At 39.3% G+C, this 22,371-nt stretch overlaps 1 protein-coding gene across 1 annotated transcript in view; it reads left to right on the forward strand.

The window, feature by feature from the left end:
• PHEX (phosphate regulating endopeptidase homolog X-linked) overlaps positions 1 to 19,489 on the forward strand; it is a 208,832-nt gene extending 189,343 nt beyond the window's left edge. The window contains exons 18-22 of the mRNA XM_027534507.1: positions 469 to 599; positions 7,888 to 7,953; positions 8,985 to 9,089; positions 13,422 to 13,498; positions 16,224 to 19,489. Of these exons, the coding sequence (XP_027390308.1) occupies positions 469 to 599; positions 7,888 to 7,953; positions 8,985 to 9,089; positions 13,422 to 13,498; positions 16,224 to 16,326 (482 nt within the window). The 3' untranslated portion in view covers positions 16,327 to 19,489. The remainder of the gene's footprint in view (positions 1 to 468; positions 600 to 7,887; positions 7,954 to 8,984; positions 9,090 to 13,421; positions 13,499 to 16,223) is intronic.
• Positions 19,490 to 22,371: the final 2,882 nt, after the last annotated feature.

A 22,371-nucleotide genomic window follows, 5' to 3' on the forward strand; every position in this document is an offset into this window, starting at 1 on the left:
AGGAAACACAGTCCTTTTAGCGCTGAGTCAGGGGCTGTGGTCGCAGGGTGTGAGTGACTCACTGAGGCTGTTCCTATGGATCATTTGGAATTTCACAGGCAGTGGTGCTTTGACTCCTTTCATGGGCTTTCTGAAGGCAGCCATTTCATTTCATAATTTAGAGAATATTTGAGGTCAGAGCAGGTAGAAACAATCTGAGATTGGTCAAGAATGGTACATGCCATAAGTTGATAAACCTTAAAGTATCCTTGGTTGCTTAGAAGTAAAGAACTTCCTCAGACCTTTTTCTCCTTTCTTTACTTTTTATAATTAATTAACCTGTGACACTGGAGAGAAAGCAGGAAGTGCTTCCAGGAGTGGTCCATGACTGTGTTTTCAAGGCTTGTTGAAGTGAAGGAAAGGGAAGGTGCAGAAATTTATTTGTTTCCATAAATAATGCAAATATATTTTAACTTTCCTTTTGGCCAGGTCGAAAATATGATAAAAATGGAAACCTGGATCCTTGGTGGTCTATGGATTCAGAAGAAAAGTTTAAGGAAAAAACAAAGTGCATGATTAACCAGTATAGCAACTATTATTGGAAGAAAGCTGGCTTAAATGTGAGTACAACTGCAGTGGAGGGGACATGCTGTGAGTCATTTTTCCTCATGTAGACACTAGCTTGCTTTCGAGCATTGGTACTCAAAATGTATTTCCCAGGTCAACAGTGTCAGACTCCCTGGGGAACTTGTCAGGAATACAAATTCTTTAGTCTTAATTCAGACCTACTGACTCAGAATCTTGGAGTTGGGGAGTGGGGGTGTAGGGGTAGGTGGGAGGGTGGAGCCTGGTAGTCAAGCGTTTTGTCTTCTCATAAGCCTTCTGGTGATTCTGATAGAAGCTACAGTTTGAGAATTATAGGCCTAAGCATTAGTCTATTCTCCTAGATTCAGATTAGTATAGAAAACTGTGTAGCAAAGATAAACAATAAATATCTCAAAAATATGAATTGTGTATCATTAGAAAGATTTCTTTCCAAACTACTGCTTAGCTTTAATTCATTGAAAAAAAAAAATCACCAGTTTAAAGAGGGCATGGCAACCCACTCCAGTATTCTTGCCTGGAGAATCCCCATGGACAGAGGAGCCTGGTGGGCTACAGTCCAAGGGGTCTCAAAGAATTGGACACGACTGAGCACACATGCCACAATTTTGTTTTAATTTTTAAATTTGTCTATTTTTTATTGAACAATAACTACCTTACAGAATTTTGCTGTTTTCTGTGAAACCTCAGCATGAATCAGTCATAGCTATACGTATATCCCCTCCCTTTTGAAACTCCCTCCCATCTCCCTCTCCATCCCACCTCTCTAGGTTGATACAGAGCCCCCCTTTGAGTTTCCTGAGCCATACAGCAAACTCTCATTGACATGCCACAATTTGAATTAATAACTCTGAATTGGTTAAGAGCTCTTAGATAAAGAAGTTGGAGCAAAAAAAAAAAAAACTTTTAAAATGTTGATTTTCTCTTATATATACTTATATGCATTCTTATAAAGACAATGTGATTTTATACATGCTTTTTCTGTGTGAAATATTGTTCCTTTCCTTTTCTGTCTTCACCTCTACTGCCTTCCCCTTTCCCTCTCATCGCTTTTATCTTCCCCACCTATAATCCATCTCAATAACCTTGATACACTTTTTCCCCATGCTCACGTGGAGATGCACACACACACACACATACACATGTGTGTACACCACGCACCTGCCTTTACTTCATTGTTTTTAGTGGCTGCCTAAAAGTCCATGGTGTGAATGGACTCTTAACACAGCGACATCCAACCTTTTGGGAATGAGGGACTAGTGTCAAGGTAGAGAGTTTTTCCTTGGATGGGGTGGGGGACATGGTTTTGGGGTGATTCATGTGCGTTACATTTATTGTGTACTTTGTTTCTATTATTATTACATCAGCTTCACCTCAGATCATCAGGCATTAGATCCCAGAGGTTGGGGACCCCTAGTCTAACACAGCTGACTGATGTCCTGTTGAAGGGTTACACTGTGTCTCCAGTTATTTCTCCATAATAAATACTGTGGCAGTAAATACTCTTATTATGTGTATATTCTTTTTTTTTTTTTTTGCCCTATAGGATAGTTTCCTACTGTTCCTAAGAAGCTATAATATTTCACATTTCTACCAGTGATATGTGGAGAAACATTTATGTATTATTTTCTTGTCAATTTATGAGAACTTTAAAAAATATTATAGATGTTAAAGTTTTATGTCATTCATATTATAGTATTTCCCCCTCAATATATTTCTCATCCATTGTACTTTGTATATGGTATTTTTTGACAAACAAAATTTAAATATTTCCATAGAGTCAAAAGATGCCTCTTTTTTATGCATTTCCATTCTATATCATATATGAAGTCTCCTAGCTTTACTGGGATGGAGAAGGCAATGGCACCCCACTCCAGTACTCTTGCCTGGAAAATCCCATGGATGGAGGAGCCTGGTAGGCTGGAGTCCATGGGGTCGCTGAGGGTCGGACATGACTGAGCAACTTCACTTTCACTTTTCACTTTCATGCATTGGAGAAGGAAATGGAAACCCACTCCAGTGTTCTTGCCTGGAGAATCCCAGGGACGGGGGAGCCTGGTGGGCTTCCGTCTCTGGGGTCGCACAGAGTCGGACATGACTGAAGCGACTTAGCAGTAGCAGCAGCAGCTTTACTGGGAAGGATTTTTTTTTTTATTGTTTTGTCATTTTGCATTTAAATATTCATGCATGTGCAACTTATTTTGCTATGGAGTTTAATATGAAAGTTCACTTTTATCTTCTTCCAAAAGGATAAATTGATCCAGTATCACTGACTAAAATATGTGTTTTTTTTTTTCTTACTGAATTGAATATTCGTGAAATACTAGAATCTCATATATACTGAGATAAATTTCTGGTTTATATATTCTAGTCCACTGATCTACTTGTTGATTTCTGTACCAGTGCATTTTTACTGTGGCTGTATGGATTTTTCTGGTATCTGCCAATACAAGCTCTCCCTCACTGTTCTTTTATATGGTTGGCCATTCTCAGGCAAATATACCTCTGTATAAATTCCAGGATCCTTTTACCCACTCTTTACCCACTCCCCAAGAAAATCCCATTATGATTCTAAGTTGTGTGCATGCGTGCTAAGTTGCTTCAGTTGTGTGTCCACCTCTTTGAGACCGCATGGACTGTAGCCCGCCAGTCTCCTCTATCTGTGGGATTCTCCAGACAAAAATACTGGAGTGGGTTGCCATGCCCTCCTCCCAGGGGATCTTCCTGACCCAAGGATCAAACCCATGTTTCTTGTGTCTCCTCCATTGGCATATGTCTTCTTTACCACTAGCACCACGTGGGAAGCCCAAGATTCTAAGTTAAATCACATTAAATGTATGTAATTGGCATTTCTGTCATAGTCCTGTTGTTCAAGTATGTGGTATATCTTTCCATCTATTTGGTTTTTGTTCCAGGCTTTCAAATGCAATTTTACAGTTTTCTCTGTATAGTTTATCTCCTATACATTGTTTATTACTTCTTTTTCCTTTTCTTATTTTGCTAGTTTGATCAGGTTAGCTTTCATTCCCTTCCCCCACTATTAGTTTTTTTTTTTTTCTTGTAGTTTTCCAGTTGCATTTTCTGTCCCTGCTTTCATAATTATAAGTCACAGATTTCTCTCACTGTATTTGACAATGAGACCAGTAATGAAGAATTGTTGGTAGGTTATGGGTCTGCATGAAGATCTTCCTCTATAACGCTGTGAAAACTGTGTGCTCCTAATTTGTCTAGTCAAGGGCACAGCACCTAAGAAAAGCTGGAGACCCCGCAAAACCAGGGTAGATGGATGTGTCTACACAGGGTTTCTCTAGAGTCTCTTGGTCCATCAGTCAAGCATGTCCTCTACCCAGTAACTTCCTGGGGCTGGGACAGCACCTGAAACCTCACTATGCCTCAAGTCTAGTCTGCTGAGCTATATTTCATCAGTCCAGAAGAATTCAGGTAAAAAATCCATGCACTTTTAAAGGGAATGTTTATAAACGCTGAGTTGGTTCTGCTGGTTCTTGATCTATGTACAGCACAAGGGAGACCACTCCTTATCTGGGACATGAGAGCAGAGTCTGTATCCTTGAGTCTATATCTCTAGCTGCTTCATCAGTGCCCTGGAAAGCCATTTCTCTGCCCATGTATTTTTAAAATGTCTACAACAATGTCATGGGAAGACCTAAAACAGATACTTTTGTGTTTCTGTTTTCAATTCAGGGGTTATCACATTGTGAAAATCCATCTAGAAAACTAGCAAAGTATTCTCGAAATTAAAAAAAAAAAAAGCACAGGGGAAGGATTCTAGAGTCAGACACAGGTCCATATTTTGGTTCAACCAATCGCAGATTGTAAGTTTTTTTTAACTTAGGCAAGTTATTTAACATTCCAGTGTCTCAGAGACTTCATCTGTGAAACGGGTAGCTATTTTTTAACTCTTTATTCGCTTGTCATAAGAATTAAATAACTGAGATAATGTAAAGCACTGGCACAATGCCTGCTGTGCAATAAGCACTCAATGAGTCATGCTTAATATTCCTAATGCTTTGTGACATACTCGTAGGTACACCATCCCAGGGGAGAACAAACAATAGTGGCTAAAAAAAAAAAAAAAAAACAAACAGTAGAAGAGCAATTTTCTTGGAGGAAGGGAATGCATATTTCCTGGTGATTATTATATACAGGCATGGGGATTAGACTTTACACTTGGAACGAATTTCATCCTCATAATGGTTTGAGAGGTGTTCATATTACTAGGCTATTTTACATATGAGGAAACTGAGGCTCAAAGAGATTAAAACCCATGGTAGAATCTACATTAGAGCTTACACTGGTATGACTCCAAAACCCCTACTCTTCTTCCCATATCATTGTCTTACTTTACGTTATTTGAAACCTGCGTGATGTGTTGGGCAGGGACTGTTCTACAACATCCATTTTGGCCAAAGTGTCAGATACCAAAACTGAATTCTGACAAATGTGTACCTTTGCAACAAGGACGCTAGAAAGGGCATGCCTGTCTCAGCATAAATCCATTCAACCATCAGAAAACGGCTTCGGTCTCATTCCCTGAGGAGAAGGGATGGCTTCCTTTGTGGATATAAAGGACCATGCTGTATTTTTCTAGCTTCATCTGTGGAGGCCAGTCCTCTGTGCCTGAGTTATTCTTTGCTGTGGACTGAGGGGAGCTCCAGTGGAGCATCTGAGAAACAGGCTCTTAGCAGCCGATGAGTCCTGAGAGGCAAACTTGAGGTCATATGTTCTACTGAGGTGGTCAAGAGTGGGAGGAGCCTGAGGGGTAAAACTACTCCTCAGACCTCTAAAAGAAAAGCTTAGAGGAACAAGGAAGGAGATTCAATTTGAGCATGAGTGGTTAGAAACAGAAGCAGTAGAATCAAAAGGAGTTAAGACTTGAGAAGGTTACATATTATGGAGCAAAGGCTCTGGGCAGAGATTACTTGAGTTCGAATCCCTGTGAAATGTGAGTTCACTGCATCCCTCTTAGGTCAGGTCCATTAGAACAGAGCCTGAGAAGGGGTTTCTTAGATAAAGGAGTCAGCCACAGAAATAGTTTCAGGAGAAACCTGTAAAATGATGAGGAAAACATGCTGGTTTCAGAAGTTTAGCCTCAGTCTCATCCCTTAGAGGATTCTGGAGCATGAGTTGCATCACAGAAATTGTTCAGCCTGGGATGAGGGGCTGGAATGTTCTCACTGCACACTGAGAAGTAACTGGTATCATCTCCCAGCAAGCTTGAGGGGAGTGGATTCCCCTAAGCTAAACTTAATCTTCCTCAGCCTGTAGCAGTTGCTGGAATGGGTTCCTGGTGGGACAGGGGATCTGGTGCAGCACCGGGTAACACCTTTGACACACACTCTCAGCCTTAGATTCCTCATTTGTTAAGCAAACGGTGGTGATAACAGCGCTTGCCTCATAGGACTGTAGTAAAAGAAAGACGCTGGGTAAAGCAGGAGTGCTAACTTTTGGGGACGGAAGCTAGGAGGATCTTGGGTGATTACAGAGATGAGTGTTTTCTGAAGATTTGTTTTTATTCATGGGTATTTCCTGATACCCAGGTGACTGGGCTATCTTAAAAATAAGGAGTTGGTAGAGTTGGTAGGATCTGTAGCTTGAAAATTTGGAACTATGTGTATTAGTCTGTTGCTGCTATAACAAATCACCACAAACTTAGTGACTTGAAGCAGCACCAATGTATTATTTTGCAGTTCTGTATTTCTGACTCAGGTCTCAGTGGGCTCAAGTCAAGGTGTCTGCAGGGCTGCTTTCCTTTCTAGCTGCTTTAGGAGAGAATCTTTTGCCTTGCCTTTTCTAGCTTTTAGAGGCTGCCCACATTCTTTGGCTCCTGCTCCCTTTCTTCTTCAAAGCCAGCAATGACTGGTCAGGTCTTGTCACATGGCATCACCCTGACACACTCCCTCTCCTAACTTCCTTTTCCTCCATTTATATAGACCCTTGTAATTAAGTACACTGGACTCTTTGGGCTTCCTTGGTGGCTCAGAGGTTAAAGCGTCTGCCTGCAGTGCAGGAGACCTGGGTTCGATCCCTGGGTTGGAAAGATCCCCTGGAGAAGGAAATGGCAACGCACTCCAGTATTCTTGCCTGGAGAATCCCACGGACGGAGGAGTCTGGTGGGCTACAGTCCATGGGGTCACAAAGAGTCGGACACGACTGAACAACTTCACTTTCTCCTGGATAATGTAGGCTAATGTGTCCATCTCAAGATCCTTAATGTAATCATATTTTAAATGTGCCTTTTGCTGCAGAAAGTCATCTTTTCACAGGTTCTAGGGATTAGAACATAGACCTCTTTATTATTATAGGGCATTATTTTGTCTCTGATATGGGGATTGGCAAACTCTTTCTGTCAAAGGCCGGACAGTAAATAACTTTGGTTTTGTGAGTTGCAAGGTCTGTTGCAACTACTCAACTCTGCCACTGTAGGAAGCAGACAACCACAGACAACATGCACTTGAATGAATGTGCCTGTGTTCCCATAGAAGTTGAGCTACAGACACTGAAATTTGAACTTTGTATAATTTTCACATGCCACGAGACATTATCCTTCTTTCTATTTTCTTCCAAACCATTGAAAAATGTAAAACCCAGGCTTGCCCTGCAGCCTGTGCAAAAACAAGCAGGAGGCTGGAGTTTGGCTTGTGGCTGTCTTGGTTTAGAATACTTTTTGTCCTCGCCTATTTAAGAGTTGAAGAAATAATCTTCAAGTGTTTGGAAGAATGTCTTCACTGTGCTTGGCTGGTTGTCATACATATTGCAAACCTTGACCTTGTGGTCTGCACTTCTTCTATTGGATTTTTGTTCCCCAGGAGAACTATCTTCTTAATTTTTCATGAAAGTTGCTGAAGGTAAAATGGTAGTGGTTGGTCTTAAAATCTTATTCCTGTATGGATGGTAGATTTTTGGAAACAGAAGCTCACTAAAAAGAATACTCAAATTATGTTAGTTAATCAGAGAAAATAATCTGTATGTTGACATTTCTATTTTGTCCCTATTAAACCAGAGTCACTCAGAATATGTTAACATTTTGTTGGAGCTGGCTAAATTGGTGAGAATAGAGAGATGGGTGAGAAAGAAATGAGTAGTATAATAAAATAGAAATTATATTCAGGAGCACTTTGCTGGGGTTCGTTTGCCATCTCACAATATGTTATGACTACCTCTGATGTATTGAATGCAATTTTCTCCTTAAAATACAGCAGTGTTTTCTTGCTATCATATTTATGCCTCTTGCTGAATGATGGTTGGCTGTGAAACACTCTTATTTTTTCTTTTTCTTTCTGTTAGGTGAAGGGGAAGAGGACACTGGGAGAAAATATTGCTGATAATGGAGGGCTGCGACAAGCTTTTAGGGTATGCACTGCGATGTTTGCTGTGATTTTACAAATTAAGCTATAAAATACCATTTGGGTGCACCTCAGTTTACACTACAGACATTTTCTTGAGGAGTTAGATTTCTATAAATTCTGTGAATTTCTGTAAATTGAATTATATTTCCCCTTTGACTGTTATATTCTGTTAAATGAGTAGAGCTGAATTTCTTTCCTTTTTCTTTTTGGAGAATAAAGTCACCCTAACAGTAATATTGGTTATTAAGATTCATGTAGTTAAAAGATACTTTTCAGAGGATACTTTTAGTGTAGTCTTAAAACATGCTACAGAAATCTTGGGGCTAGGTTTGTAGGTGTTTTCTTTGAGTATACTCTATGCAACCCTCCTTACAATTTTCTCTTAAAATACTAAGCTTCTAAATTACAGTCAGAGGCTAGTGTTTCACATGTAGTGGGCCAGGTAGGAGTCCATCATAATGTTTTCATTATCCCCTGCTCCACGGTTAAGCAAAACACATAAGGATGATGTAGAAATATATACATAAAGCTATATGCATTCAGTGTCAAGAGCAAGCTGTTATTCTGAGGTTATATTCTTCCTCTAATTCTAGTTAAAATATACTTCAGTTTATAAAATGATGGTGATCGAAGATTATAGTTTTCTCTCTTACCTGGCAAAATAAATAAATTTGCTGATAGATTGGTCCCAATATTTATTTCCATAGGGCTTGCCATTTTGTTAGATTTATTTGTTCCCTGGTAGGAATAGAAAAAATAGCTTTTTTGGGGGGAAGAAAGGATGTTACTTAACATGTGCCTACTTTGGCCCAGCTGCTTTGGTATCTGTTGAGTGAAAGGTCTTTTTGCAGATGAACCTGTCTCACTGTTAAGCAACACACCATTGACTTGCATTTCCAGATGTTTGTTTTCTTAAAGGAAAGCTTGACAGGATACATTTTGCACATGGGGGAGGATATAGTTAATATCTATATTGGAGGAGAAAAGAGAAAAGCCATTATTGCAGAGGGTCATCTCCTCTACTTCTCTCCCCAGGCTTACAGGAAATGGATAAATGACAAGAGGCAGGGAGTTGAGGAGCCTCTCCTACCAGGCATTGAATTCACCAACAACCAGCTTTTCTTCATGAGTTATGCTCACGTGAGTAAGACTGAGGAAGGGGCCTCAGAGAGAAAATGTGGGACTTTGACTTGCTTCCTGGGTCAAAGGTCTGGAACAAAAGTTTAATGACATAACTTTTGATTTTAGCTGAAATTGTATCTTGCTGCTTATTGTCTGGATAAATTTCATGTGTTTCATGTTCTATGGGATATAATTAATTAACTGATTGAATCGAGGCTTATTGGTATTTTTTATCAAGTGAGTTACCAGCCCTGAGGTGACTCACTTGATATTTCTTTAGTATATCCTGACTTCTTAATGTATTTGATACTATTTGTAACCATTTCTAGTGACTCATTCTCTAGAGTCTTTCTTGGCTCTGTCGTTTCCTGCATTTCTTCTCCTTTACCTCATTTGCTGACTTGATCCCGCCACTGTCAACCTGGGGGTCCCTCAAGTCTATGTTCCCAACTGCCAAATGAACACGTGAAGAGTACTAGAGCTGCAAACAGCAGCAGCAAAGGTGAGAGGCATATCACCCTTTTGCGAGTTTAATGGGCTCTCTGAGCAGAAACTGAAAGAAGATGTGCCCTAAATAAGGCACAATTCCGAGTTCGAGTATCTGGCCAATGATGCAAGTGCCAGTTGTTCTTTGTTATTGCCCTAGTTTATGTCACAAATATGTAGGCCTCATTTTCAAACAAGTCTGGGTTGGGTTGATGAAGTCCTGATGCATGGCCTCACAGTGGGCAAATCTGTATCTGTATTGCTCAAAACTAGACAGAGGTTTTCATCAATACAATCTTTTGTTCCTAAGTTTTTTCATTCACTCCTCAGTAAGCTCATTAATTTCCATGTCTTCTTCACTTGACTCCGGTTAAAGGATTCTCATCTGTCTGGGGTCTGTTATCTCTTAAAGCTGACATGGCAGCACTAAATAAATGATCATTTATCAACCTGACATCAGCAAAAGTGTAATCAACAACAAAGTGACTCTCCTTTCTAGTTTTCCTACTTTTATCAACATACCCTCAACCATCAGCCTTTGGGTCTTTCTGGTTAGAAAATCTGGACTCTTAGGTCTTATTTGATCGATTTATCTTCATTTATATGACATGTGTCTCAAAAGCTGATGTTTCATCCCATTAACTGTTCTTCAGATTCAGCCTCTCTTTCTCCCCATTACCCTGTCTTGTCATCTGTAGACTAAGCCTCCATCTCTTCTGCTTTGAATTATCCCAACAGCCTTATGGCATGTTTTCCTGATTTGGCTTCTTTCCACCATTGCCTGTCTTACATGCCACTGAAATACCATTTTTATTTCATAGCTGACCTGCTGAAAGAACTGCAGTGGCTCCCAGGTGCCTGCCACATGGAGACCAAATGCCTCTCAAAGTTCTCCTCAGTCTTATACGACTCTACCCAACCAGCTCTAAATCCCCGTAGCTCTACCAGACTCACCCTTAGCTGGGCAGGTGTCCTCACTTCCACTCCACAATGTCATGCTCATCATTGTCTCTGGTTTTGCTTTAGATTTGCCTTCTGCAAAGTGACCCTCTTTGTACTTCTCCCCCTCAGATTATTCAATTCCATCTTTACCATTTAGGATCCATGTCAAGTTTTACCTCTTCCACATCTTCCACAAACTTCCCTATGGATTCCAGGTCTCACTAAAAAAAAAAATCTCTAACTCCTTTGCACTTATCTTCTTTACTGTGCAGTTACCTTGTTATCAAAATGTTGAAGATTTTTATCTTCATAGCTTGTGTATCTTCATACACTTATTATTTATCCCCATAGCATCCAACAAAGAAGCTGGGTATATTGAAGACACTTGACGTTTTTAGACGAATTGCTTGAAAAGGATGAGATTAACACAGTTCAATTAAAGAGACTTTCTTTTGGGTCAGTACTGGGTCAGATATCCAAAATAAGCATGCAAATATAGATAGAACTTTCTGGAGTAGGGATTGGCCAACTAGGACCCATGGGCCATATGTTGCCTGCTGTCTATTTTGTATTGGAAAACAGCCATGGTCTTTACATACTGTCTATGGCTGTTTTTGTGCTACAGTGCCAGAGTTGAGTACTTAGAATAGAGACTTACAGTCTGCAAAGCCTAAAATATTTATTATCTGTCTCTTTACAGAAAATGTTTGCTGTCCCATGCTCTAGAGGACAAAGTACAAGGTCCGTCAGTTCTTATTTAGGTTCTTACTTACTTACTTAAGGTCCATCTTAGTAGATGAAGTAAACTAACTGATATTAACATTACAGTCAGTTTTGAAATGTCTCCAAATAAAATTCCAAACTATATATGACTTACTTTAAAGAGATTAAGAAGAAAAATGGCAAGTGATTTTATATTACTAATGAGAAATTTCTCTTGGAGCTTTTCCCTACTGGCAGAATGAGATTTTCAACCTTTTGTAAACTGAAATAAGTCTGCTCATAAGGAGGAAAATTATTTTGTCTCCTGAGAAGGTACTAGGAAAACAGTAAGAACAAAAATGTGTTTTTAGAAATCTCTTAAATGATATATGAAGCAAAGACAGTACTATATAATAATGCAAGAGGAAATAACATTAGAAAAAGTGAGGTGGAATTGATTGTGAGAAACAACTTCACCTTAGCTAGCTTCTGAGGAAGTTAAGTACTCCCATTACAGAAACATCTTTAGAGTCAAATTCAGAACCACTGTGATGGATGGTTTCTCTTCTCCAAAAGCAGTAGCATCCTATCACCTTTGCTGCTGCCTCTGTCCCCGTAGTTTCTGTCCATTTTTCCTTAGATGTTCTTATCCTCCTTCTTTCTTCTCATTGCTCCTCTTTCAGTGGACATTCATGGAGATCCTTCCTGGGACCCATAAATAATCTTCAAACTAGTCTCTCATTTCCTCCTACTCCTGTGCCCCTGCTGGATAAATCTTTTGAAAATGTATTTTTAATCACCTTCATGCTCATTAACAATATTTAAGTACTGTTAAACAAGATTAGCAATACGTTAACCTAAATATGGTAGCCTCTTGCTCAGGACTTGCTCAGGCCAGAAATCTGGCCCCATCCTCACCCTTCCCTGGTCTCCCATTGCTGCCCACTATGCACCACACAGTCCAGCCAAGCTGAATGTCTTGTTTTTTTCTTCTCCAATATGTCTTTGTTTCCATTTTCTCCTCCACTTGGAATTCCCCCCATCATATTCATGTGTCCTAGTTCTATTCATACTTCAAGCTATATCATATTTCAAGATACACTTCAAATCAGGATTAAGTAGGTTATGGTACATGAATAAACAGTGCAAGGAAAAGTTTTCTTCTTGTTCATGTTCCGTGTGTAACATGAGTCAGCAGTGGGCCTCTGCTCATAGTTACTACTCAGGACCTGGGTTTTGGAATCTTTATCTTGTAGGTGCTTCCATGGTCACTACAGGACTAGGGAAGGAGTAGGGAGAAAATGTGCACTGGCCTTTAATGTAGCATCCTAAATTGTTTTTAATACTCTTAAAAGTTCTGCCAGATTTTTAAAGCTTCCCCAAGGAAGTAACATATGTCACTTCTGCTCACATTTCATTGGTGAGAGCAAGTGACCATATAGCCATGCCTAACTTCAAAGGGGATGGAACAATGTCCTCCTATCCAAGGACTGAACTAAGATGAAGCAAACAAGGCACCCAGGGTGCAAAATCCTTCCCGCTTATGCTGCTGCTGCTGCTAAGTCACTTCAGTTGTGTCCGACTCTGTGCAGCCCCATAGACAGCAGTCCACCAGGCTCCCCCGTCCCTGGGATTCTCCAGGCAAGAACACTGGAGTGGGTTGCCATTTCCTTCTCCAGTGAATGAAAGTGAAAAGTGAAAGTGACGTTGCCCAGTCACGTCCGACTCTTAGCGACCCCATGGACTGCAGCCTACCAGGCTCCTCCGTCCATGGGATTCTCCAGGCAAGGGTACTGGAGTGGGGTGCCATTGCCTTCTCCGTTCCCACTTATGACCATACTCAATAATGGATGAGTGATTCATTTTACTGATTCAAATGAATATGGTTAACTTTGATAATGGCTATTCCAAACATTATGTTAATTGAATGAATACATTGGTTGATTCCTGGACACATATGCTATTCTCTTCATTTAAAGCATTTGTCTGGAAACCTGTCTTAATTTACTCAAATAGTGAAAGCATTCACAGTGATAAAACCTTCTACTCTGAGGATTGGAATAATAGATGTTACTACTGATGAAGGTTTATCTGATCTACTAAAACAGCTTGTCATCCATCGAGTCTCAAATTACTCTTCGTGTGATTTGAAGCAGGTAAGGCAGTAGACAATGTGTGATTGAAATGGAAGCATAATCATCGGGATGTTTTTTCTTCTAGGTGAGGTGCAATTCCTACAGACCAGAAGCTGCTCGAGAACAAATCCAAGCTGGTGCTCACAGCCCCCCTCAGTTTAGGTAAATAGGCATATGGGTGACACGAGTTTTTAACTGTGCATCTCCACCTCCTCTCTTCCCCAGCCATTCCAGGGCTCTACGAATAGGTGATCTGAAAAACAGCCTGCATTGTGAACAGTGATAGCTAATTTCACAGACCAAAAAAAAAAAAAAATCTGGCCAAACAGAAACTAAGCGTCTTTTCTTTAATTAGTAGGAAGCTGGTTTAGCCAGTACTCTCTCACCTAAATTTTTGTAGTAGGCTTTTGTACACACCTCTAGTATCAAGAGATCTATGAGACTGTACAAGACTCCAAAGGTAATTTAGAATCCAAATCATAGCTTTAGTAGTAATTCCCACTTATTATCTTCTGGTTTTTGAAAGGCAGCAATCCTTGGGTGCCATGAGTACACCATGGGTGCTCCATAGACTGGCATGTTTGATTTATCCAACCGCCTACTTTTTAAAAATATTGACCAGAAAAGCCTTTTTTAGATACAAATGAGCTCTTATGTACTATGCCTTAAAACACCTAGAGCTCTGGTTTAATTTGTGTTGTAGAATATCCTATTTAATGCCTCTTGTTCTTTCATGCAGCCAGCCAACAGACATGAATGAGTGCCCACTTACAGAATAGCTCTGAACACAAAGGAGGATATATGGTGGCATTTAGCTATTGTAATTCATATCTAGAGGCAAAAGCTCTACGTTTTAGCTTTTAGTTTGAGTCTTATTTTGAAACAGTTGCTTATATATGAAGGGAAATGAATTACCATCTTAATTGTCAGGATGTATAAAATATTAAGTAAAAATAAAATTAAGATTACTATTACCTACCCCATAGTAAGTTTCTAGCATAGTTTGAGGGAAATTTTCTGTGCTAAGGGACAGAGTTATAATAGTAAATCCAAGAAACACAGTAATTTGTATTTATTTGTTCTTTGCTTAGAACGTATTATTTCTTGGTATCTTTATATGTAATGTTTAAATGAATCCATTAGCATATTGTAGGAAAGTCATCTAAAAGTTCCATATGTTGAAATGTTATTCCCAAAACCTTGCCTTAGAAATTCTCAAGAAATTGACTCTAAATTACCCCATAGCATAAAAACCTAATCACTATGTTAGAAATTCTCCCCCACTGAGCTAAACTGTCAAAAATGCTGACAGTCTCTAATAAACTGTGCTTCCACTCACAAATGATGCAGATGAAATCACACAGTAGATTAATTACTCACCAGATAAGTTCTTAAAAACTAAGTTCCTCTCACTAACTTGTTGCCTGTAATGTTGGATTTTAACTGATAATTTTCAGAGTACACTTACCTGTCAGCTAAATTTGATCCTTAACACTTGCCCAGGGTGAATCATAGTGAAAGTGAAGTGAAAGTCGCTGAATCGTGTCCGACCCGTGGACTATAGCTCACCAAGCTCCTCCGTCCATGGGATCCTCCAGGCAAGAATACTGGAGTGGATTGCCATTACTGTGTGTGAAACCTGCATCCCTCCCTGTGTGTGTGTGTGTGTGCACACACGTGCATGTGCACTCAGTTGCTCAGTCGTGTCTGACTCTTTCATCCCAGCTGACACACAAGAGGTTATGGGGGTTTTGAATTACAAGCCGATATATTCATTCAAATGCCCACAGGGAACAAAATCATTAGGGAAGAAAGAGTCATTGACCAAGAATGCTGTCTCTAGTCAGCCTTTTGAACCTGCAGTTGAGTAAGAAATAGATGAGGGGGGTGGATCTTTGCTAGCTTGTTAGTGATGTCTGCACTAACTGTAGATTTTGAATGTAGCCGATTTCACACAATGGAAATACCACTTTCAAAAGGCAGTTAAAATCAAAGTGCTGAGTAGGAATCTGTAGTCTTTACTGCAGTCAAGCAGGGAACTTGCAAGAACACCAGATTTTGGAGCTAACTCCAGCAAAGCATTACTCATCAATAGCAACTAGACCCCGTTCATTAGTTTACTGTTGCATGAACCAAATTCTAGGTAAATATGAGCCTGCAAGCGTAATAGGAATTTATAGAAAGTGTTTCTGTGGATTGAATGAGTTCTTTAAAGATAATTTAGAGATAGCAACAACACGAATGAATCTTACAGACATAATACTGAGTGAAAGAAATCAGAGACAAAAGAGTGCATAGAGTGTGATCCACTGATGTGAAGTTGAAAAACCAGTAGAATTGATCTGTGGCCACAGAGGTCAGACTAGTAGTTATGCTTGGAGGTACTACTGTTAGGGCATATACAGGAGCCTTCTAGGTGCTGAAAATATCCCATGTCTTGATCTGGGTGGTAATAACATGGGTGTATACATGTGAACTCAATGAACTTTACATTTTAAATGTGCATATGCTACGTCAGTTATATGTTCCATAAAAAGTTAAATTAAAAAATGGTTAGAAAAGTTAAGTATTGGTAAATTGTATAGTTTGTGGGAATTTGTAAATTTATAGCAATGTACCACCACATATACAATTTATAGGAATTGTAAACCCTACAGTTTATAGAAATTTAAAGATATTTTGAAGACTAATAGCATTTGTCTGGTTCTAGTCTCAGCTCTGTTAATTTTCTTGAAAATCTACTTAACCATTTTGGACTTCAGTTATCTCCTTGTAAATAGACTAAATGAATGGACTATTTTATCAAGCCATAGGTTGCTAGAGTTTTATTCAGAACCTGTTGATTTGTAAGAATTAAATGACATGGACTATGACATATCTTTTTCAGGGTCAATGGTGCAGTTAGCAACTTTGAAGAATTCCAGAAGGCTTTTAATTGTCCATCCAATTCCACAATGAACAGAGGCGCAGAATCCTGCCGACTCTGGTAGCAGGACTGTTGGTTCCTGCCATCCTGAGAGAGCTGCGCGGTGCTCATCACCTACTGCCCTAGGCCTGTGTTCCCCTGAAGATGTTTATTTTAATGCATCTTTGGTATTTGGGTATTGCTTAGATCTAAACATTATTCAAAGTTGTAAGACTTAAAAAAATGGAATACAAAAAATCGAATCACATATGTTTCTTTAGAAAGCCAATTAAGTCCCCAGGCTGCTTTTGTTAAAATGTTGTTTGCTGAATTGTTGCTATTGTCCATTTTAGTGTATAAGTTGCAGCTAAGCGGTATGTACCATTTTTATCTACAGCTTTGCGGGGGCCCTAGGTAGAATATATCCAGAAAAAAAAATCAGCCTATTACACTAGCAACCCTCAGTGGTGTGGACATGTGCGAGGTTGCCTGGGAGGTCTTCTGTACTGTTAGATTTCCTGCACCATCCTTTCATAGCATTGATTAACTCTAAGGTGGTTAAGTCAGAAATAATGTTGAATCCTCATTTGACAGTATTTGATGAAGTTCTGGCCTTCAGCTTTGGAGTCTCTTGGGATGAAAACACGCCTCATAGCTTGTATCTGATGTAGCCCACTGCCCTGTTCAAGTCAGAATGAACAAAGCTGGCAGAAAAGACTGCTTGGTGAAGGCTTGAGTTTATCAAATAGTAAGACAAGGCTGTATCTCTAAGTCCCAGAAGAAGTCAAAACTCCTAGTCATGCAACCGCAGGCACAGTAGGAAACAAAATCTCCAAAATTTGATCTGTTCTGTTCAAACCTTGGCAATTATGTTATCTGCTAGATGCTTCTCTTCAGTCTAATTTCTGGTTGTCTTGTTATCCTCGTATATGTGCCTTCTCCTGTTTCTGAAATAAGTAGGCATAAAAAAAATGATTTTCTAATTCCCAATTAGGAACATATGGCTTTCCCTCCCCTTGAGTGCAAAGGCATAAACCCCACATTGAGGCTCAGTTACCTCTTTTAAAAATCCTTTTTGAAAAATTTCTTGATTAAAGACATGTTAGAATCTATTGATTGAATTTAAAATTCCCTGCATAGTCCAAAGAAACATAATGTTTACTCTTCAAGACTTCTTCTAAAGAGTTTATAAGAAAGAGCATTACTCTGTTTTCGGTCCTCAGAACTCTGTCCTTTCAAGGGAACTATTCCATGTCTTATTAGAGAGTGTGTGTGCAGGATAAAATTGTAACAGCTTTAAAGTGCTTCCCTGGCATTTTTGCTTTTTAAAATAGCCATCCCCTCTTCCCATTATTCCTTGTACACGTGGTTCTAGGTTAAGCTGGTCAATAGGAAAATCTCAAAAGCATAATGACAAATTCAGACTAACCATAGGAAGCCATTTTACATCCCTAGAATTTGTCATTAAAAAGTGTGTGTGTGTGCACACACCATGTCCTTTTGTAACCATGGGAACGTAGGGGAGAAAAATGCAGGGGCACCATCATGAGGAAAACAATTTCAGTGCATTAGTCAGTGAAGAGTGATTTTCCCCTTGACTTCCTCCTCTCTGAATCGATAAACTCCTGAAGGGCAGCTACCTTTTCCGCCTTAACCATGACTTGATATCACCTTAGTTTGCATTTTCAAAAAAGCAGTTAAGGGTGCTGGAAACCTCCATGTCTTTTCTCTAGAGGAATCATTCTGATTTGGTTTAGACTTAGAAGATTCTCCTTGTTTCATTCCTATATCTGGACATTTAAAATCAGCTTAAACGTTTTTAAGGCTTACATAAACAGCATATTCCTTCTAGTTTTCTCTTTTTAAACTCCAAATAAACACATTCCTGCCGGTCAGAGAAAGTGTTTGATAAAAGTGTAGAAATAGGCTTTGGAAATGGGACTTGATCAGTCACTTAATGGTTTAGGAAAACAGGTTGGTGAACAGTTGGGGCCTGAACAGTTTCTAAGTGATATGGCTACTTGTCTTGACTAACTTTACTTGATGTAACTCAATTATACTGCAAGCTGTCGATAGGATGGCCGTTGTTAAAATAGACTTAGAGTAGCTCAAGTCACCACGACTCGCTGGGACAATTTTCTAGATTGAATTTCCAAATTCATGTTCCTGTTCAGATTTTCAGAGTACATTCTTATTGTCTCTTCTCTTCAATACAGACTAATAGAAAAGAGTCAGATACCGATTAAGTTGTGTAAGGAAGAAGGTAAAATGCGACTGGAAATCGGGGGAGGGGAAAGGAGAAGCTGGCCTAGGAATGTGACTCTGAAGGAGAATCCAGGATTTTGTCAGTTCTTGCTAAGCACATCCACTGGAGGAGAGCCATAAAATATTACAAAAATAATTATGCAAAATTAAAAGGCAATTAGATATTGGATCTCAGACTATGACTGCCATAGCACACTTCTCTGATTCATACACCAGGTATTCTGCCAGTGAACTATTGCCTGCGAAATGGAAGGCGTTAGGTTTTTGTGAAATTCTCCTGGTTTAGTCAAGGTTCTTATGTGTATAAAATGGTCTTGTTTGGCTTATCATCATTGCCCAAAGTTTGTTGAGCTTTTTACCAACCACACAGCACTGGCCTCCTATTTCCATTTTTTCCTTTTATGAAATGGAGTTGGAAGTGACTACTGCAAGCTCAGGATTCATAAATTATCCTTAAGTTTATTCAGTGCCTTTCCTCAATGGAGCTTAAAGCATAGCACATAAATTTTATCTTATTTAGCCCTAGAGCATCACTAAGAAGCAACTAGGAACTGTAGCTTGCCACATAGGTTATGCTTGCACCAGATCAGTGGAGAGGTTTGAGATTGCTTCTCAAGTACCCCAGAGTCAGGAGAGTTAAAGCCTTTGTTCTTTGGGCTGCTTGCCTTTGCATTAACCTTCATCCCTTAGGTCACCCCATTTCTGAATACATTTGTTCCAGCAGTATTTCTGTAATTATTAGCATTTGATATACTTCTTCCTTGATATTTTTAACAGTATGTCTCAGTTGCATATTAAATTATGGAAGAATATATGATTATTTCAAGCAACAACATTCTCATTGCTAGTGGAAGTGCCCCACTGGTTCGAAGAAAGGTGTTCTTGGATTATGCATTTCATATCTAAATGGTCTTTGTATTTTCTTCCCTTACTTGTGAAACAATGTGAACGATCATTTTAAGGACAATAAAAAGTTGAAGATATTCTGTTTCCTTTCTTTTTAAAAATAATATTAAAATTGATTATATCCATTAGCATACTCAGTTATATTTTAGACAATATTTGCCTAAAAAGTACACAAAGCATTGGAGTGGACTAGGTTTCTCAGTTTAGGAAAGTGAGATTTGAATGCAGTAACTTTTTCTGTAGACAATGAGAGATTTGAGAGTTGGCCATTATATTTTCTTCCAGGATATAAACGGATATGGTTTATTGCTTATGCAGTTATATTCCTAATGAGGAAAAGAGAGGCTTCGGAGGAGATTATCAACCATGGTATGGCTGGTCTTGCAAAAGTGACAAGGAACATTACGGTTACTGTCAAACCAAAGAATCTCTATTTTGCTGTCACCTTTCTTTACCCATCAAGTCAGATTATGGTCACTCATTCAGTACATAGTAACTGACCACCATTTGATTTAAGTCACTGAACTAGCTGTATTTAAGCAGATCATGTGCAGTTTCAGCTTCAATGAACAGTCTGGTCTAACATGGTAAACAGACACATAAATTGCTACATTCACCCTGTATCATGGCAAGTGTGATGAAATTCAAGGACATTGGGTTGTGGTTTGGTACGCAGAGAAAGATTTATTCACTTCTCCTCAAGTGGATGCTATCAGAGTTCTCTCTACCCAGATCCCAGCCCTTTTACTGGGGACCCTAACTTCACCTTCTGTGTGCTTTTTTTTTTTTTTTTTCTCATTGGCTGTAGATCTCTAGGATGGCTGCCCTCATGCTACTGGAGCGTCTGTGCCCCATGTACTTCCAGGGAGCTGGAAGTGCCTGCCATTTTCATCCCCTGGTGACCTTTGGACAACGAGTGAGTGGTACAGGACAATGAAAGCCTGCCTGCCTTTCCTGAGTCCAGACAAATCCAGAAGCATACCATAGAATTCATACTAACTTCCCTCGGGGGCATTTTGGTATTAGACTGGCAGTGGAAGTAGAGTCCCCTGTTGATTATTTTAAACATCTTTCTGATGTATTCAGAGATGTGAAAACTACTGGTTTATGGTAGGGGTACCACAGTGTTCATGTACAGGAGATAGACATCAGACAGACTGTAGAGCTGGTAGGTAATAAGCGTCTCAGTATGACCTGTTAGTGCCCCTCTGAGAGTCTACTCTAGTTTCTGAGCTGATCCTTGAAAAAAGAATTTTTGCCTGTAGGGTAGTGGCAGGAGGAAGGATGTATAGAAATGATTGAGTTTATGAGTGATCTCTGGGGCATGGACGGGAAGGACAGGCTTTGGGGGAATGAAGGCAAGAAGTCTAGAATCTCTCTTGCTAGGGTCAATTTGATAGATTTTATGAGATATTCAGTCTACTTCAATTTTTAGATGTATATCTTAGTGGACCTGATCAAAATTTGGAGGCTGATGTTTCCAATTAGGCTTAAGGTATTTACATGTCCCTCAAGTCCAATTGCTTTCTTTGTTAAGATCACACTACATGTTGAAAGAGATCATCTCAATGGTTTAACCCAGTTTGAGCTAATGTCTTGTTTACATGACATACAAAATGGTTATTAACCATCAATGAGCTTCTCTCCTACAGTTGTTGATATTGAGACCAACGTTCGTTCCATATGATTCTGCCATTTTCAGTGCTATTGAATGTATGCTCATCCACACGAAGCTGGTGGAGGGGAAGAAGCTATTGAAGATACCTAATGGAAGGTTTGGTCTAATCCAATAAGTTATCTATGTTACTTCTGCCCATATTCCATTGACTAGCACTCAGTCATATGGCCAAACCTAACTGCAGGGGAGGCTGGGATATATAGTCTAGCTGTGGGCCGAGAGAGGAGAGGAAATGGGTTTGTCTATTATGTAGTGATACCAGCCATACCTTCTAAAGTGAAATACTGGCCAGTCACATGGAGCTCTTCTGAATTCAGGAAATTGCTTTTGAGCACAGCACAATGAAAAATCTTAAATGCCATTGGTAGCCTGCAGTTTATTCTGTAGGAGTCTTTTTAATTAACAGTTTAATTGGATAATTTAACCCCCTTTAGAATTGGAGATAAGAAAATGAGAATGAGATAGTCCCTGTGATCTGACAATACTGTGCTTTAATAAACACTCCAAAGTGAGCCCGGAAATGAGCACCACAAAAGCATTACCATAATTTGTGATCAGTGAATGAAAACCTGATCTATAATTTTAGTTATTTATAAATGGTTTAGCTACATGTTTCATTTGAATGTGTATTTTGTTTTGTTAATTGTCTCAATTAGGAAGATAACAATATAAGACTCTGTGGCTATGCCATAGATTTACAGTATGGTCTAAGCTTTTAAAATAGATCCCATTGAGACAATAAATAAAATATGAAATAATATGTGCTATGTCTTCTAGGATTTTTAGAGAATTTCTATGAAAATTATTTTTACTTCTCCCTTCATAATGAAAAGTTGATGCTGAGCCCTGAAAGGGCTCTTGGCTAGGATTCTTGGCCTCTGGAGGAGAGGCATTCAATCCGGGGCCAGTGATGAGGCTTGACTGCTCAGAGCTTTTGTATAACAAAGTTTTATTGAAGTATAAAAGAGAAAGAGAAAGCTTCTGACATAGACATTAGAAGGGGGCAGAAAGAGTGCCTCCCTGCTAGTCTTTAGCAGGAAGTTATATACCTACTAGCAGACTGCTAATTAGAGAAAGGAAATGTCTCAAAACTCAGAGAGGCCCCTCACCCACAACATGCATTTTGAGATAACATTGGCACAAGGTGAGTCATCCTGGGCCCTAAAACTATTAACATGGATCTTGAAGAAAGGTGGGTTTCCAAGCCTAGCCTCATGAACATAGCTTAAAACATACTGGTTTGTTGAGTAAAACATACTGGTTTGTCAAGTCGGTTCTGAA

Source organism: Bos indicus x Bos taurus, chromosome X (genome assembly GCF_003369695.1).
Source record: "Bos indicus x Bos taurus breed Angus x Brahman F1 hybrid chromosome X, Bos_hybrid_MaternalHap_v2.0, whole genome shotgun sequence".
In the NCBI taxonomy this organism is placed as follows: domain Eukaryota; kingdom Metazoa; phylum Chordata; class Mammalia; order Artiodactyla; family Bovidae; genus Bos; species Bos indicus x Bos taurus.